Here is a 2,001-nt window from a genome sequence, read left to right on the forward strand (position 1 = left end):
TTTCCTTTTGTTTTTTATTTTATGTTATTTCGCACTTTGACCGACGAACTTTTTTATTTGAATTGCTTAGGATTTTTTTTTTGCCCTCGGGTTAGATTTGGAAATGGTAGAGTGTATATATTTTTTAATAATTGAATGTCAAGGAAAACAGTTGAGATACTACCCTGCCCAAGGTTATTGATATTTTGAGGGTTTTATTAGAAAAAATCTCCTTTCATAAAGCCTAGGGATCAAATGGGTGACTAGAGATATCTTCATAGTGTTTAGGATTTTCAAAGATGCCTTGTGTCATCAGAAAGATTTGCCTTAGGATTTGAACCATTTTGGGTCTTACATTTGCATCATCCTCCATTTCAAAATTATTGAATCAAATATATCATATTAATGCATAAGTTAATTTGGCTTGTTTGTGTGGTTGGAATGAGATTTGTGGAAGGAAGTATGAGATGATAATTTGCATGATCAATACAATAGTATGTAATTGTTAATAAGAGGTGCATGAGAAAATAAACTTTTATTTATGATCAACATGAGTGCCCCATTATTTTATGAACCTAAAGCCTTGGGGAGATCAATAGGAATTATAAACAAAATACACCATCAATTTTGTCATCTTTCTGGGTTGGACAGAAAGTTTCCCTTAGTATTCTTTGTTGCTTGTCCGAAGTCCAACCACTTGGAATCTATCAACTCTTGTACCTTGTATTTGAGATCTCTACAATTTTCTATGGAATGTCCCGTGATGTTGTAATGATACGCACAACTAGCGGCAGGATCATACCATTTAGGATATGGTGGCTCAAAAACTTTTCCCTCCATGGGAGTTAACATTCCTTGGTCTTGAAGTTGGTCAAAGAGTTCAGCATAGGAGATTGGAAAAGGATCAAAGTATGGATTCCTTTGGGTGTAAACTGCATTTATGCTTTGATGATTGTTTTGGGTTTGTTGAGAAATATGTATTTGGTTTGTGTTTGGGCGGTGTTTTGGGAATTGTGAGGATGTATGGTATTGAAAGGTATTGTATGGATATGAATTTTGATATGGATATGAGGCTTTGTAGTATAGATTTTGATGGTGGCGTTTGGGTTTCTTGTATTTCCGCTCATTAGTTAGAAAATTTGTTTCCTCTTCCTCTTTTATTATGAGGGCTGAACTCTTACCTTCATTTGAATCTAACTGGTCACCTGCTATTTTCCCACTTTTCAAGTTATGTTCAATTCTACTTCCCACTTTGATGAAGGCGTTAAAGTCTGAAGTTGTGTTGCCTATCATACGATCAAAATATGGGTTATGGAGAGTGTTGATGAAGATGGCAAGTTGCTCGTCTTCTTCTAGTCGGGGTAAGACTTGAGAAGCAACTCTTCTCCATCTTTGAGCATATTCTTTGAAAGACTCGTTCTGCCTCATGGACATGTTCTGGAGTTGAGTTCTATCAGGAGCAGAGTCTTCATTGTACTTATACTGCTTGATAAAGGCATCAGAAAGATCAAGAAAAGTTTTCACCTTTTCTCTTTCCAGGTGGATATACCAAGTGATAGCAATTCCTACCAGACTTTCTTGGAAGCAATGGATCAATAACTTGTCATTGTCAAGGTACGCCGACATTTTTCTGGCATATGTGTGCAAATGGATTTTGGGACAAGTTGTCCCATCATATTTCTCAAATTCCGGAACCTTGAATTTGGGTGGCAAGACAACATCAGACACCAGACACATCTCAAATACATTTTTAATGTCTAGATAGTTAGCCCCCTCCACGACCTTCAATCTTTCTTCAATCGAATCCCACATGTTCATATCTCCCTTCTCTTTCCTCGTAGCATTATGAAGATGGACATTGCTTTTGTTGTGTGATTCAGTGGTTTGTGGTTTCATATGAGAGGTTGAAGGATTATCCGTAGTAGATTTCCTTTGTTGTAGGGCCAAGATTATCTTCATCATTTCGCTCATTTGTTCCTTGAGCTCTGTCACCTCTAACTTATTTATCTAGGTTATCTCTTC

General features: G+C 36.7%; 1 protein-coding gene across 1 annotated transcript; it reads right to left on the minus strand.

Annotated features, from left to right (window-relative positions):
• LOC109327686 lies at window positions 610-1,941 on the minus strand. Its single transcript, XM_019560852.1, has one exon. It carries the CDS (start codon window positions 1,939-1,941, stop codon window positions 610-612), a length of 1,332 nt encoding a protein of 443 aa, XP_019416397.1.

The sequence above is a fragment of the Lupinus angustifolius genome, chromosome LG15 (assembly GCF_001865875.1).
Source record: "Lupinus angustifolius cultivar Tanjil chromosome LG15, LupAngTanjil_v1.0, whole genome shotgun sequence".
NCBI lineage: Eukaryota > Viridiplantae > Streptophyta > Magnoliopsida > Fabales > Fabaceae > Lupinus > Lupinus angustifolius.

Bases quoted from the DNA above. Each gene is read 5' to 3' on its own strand.
- LOC109327686 (XM_019560852.1), bottom strand. From the start codon at position 1,941: ATGATGAAGATAATCTTGGCCCTACAACAAAGGAAATCTACTACGGAT.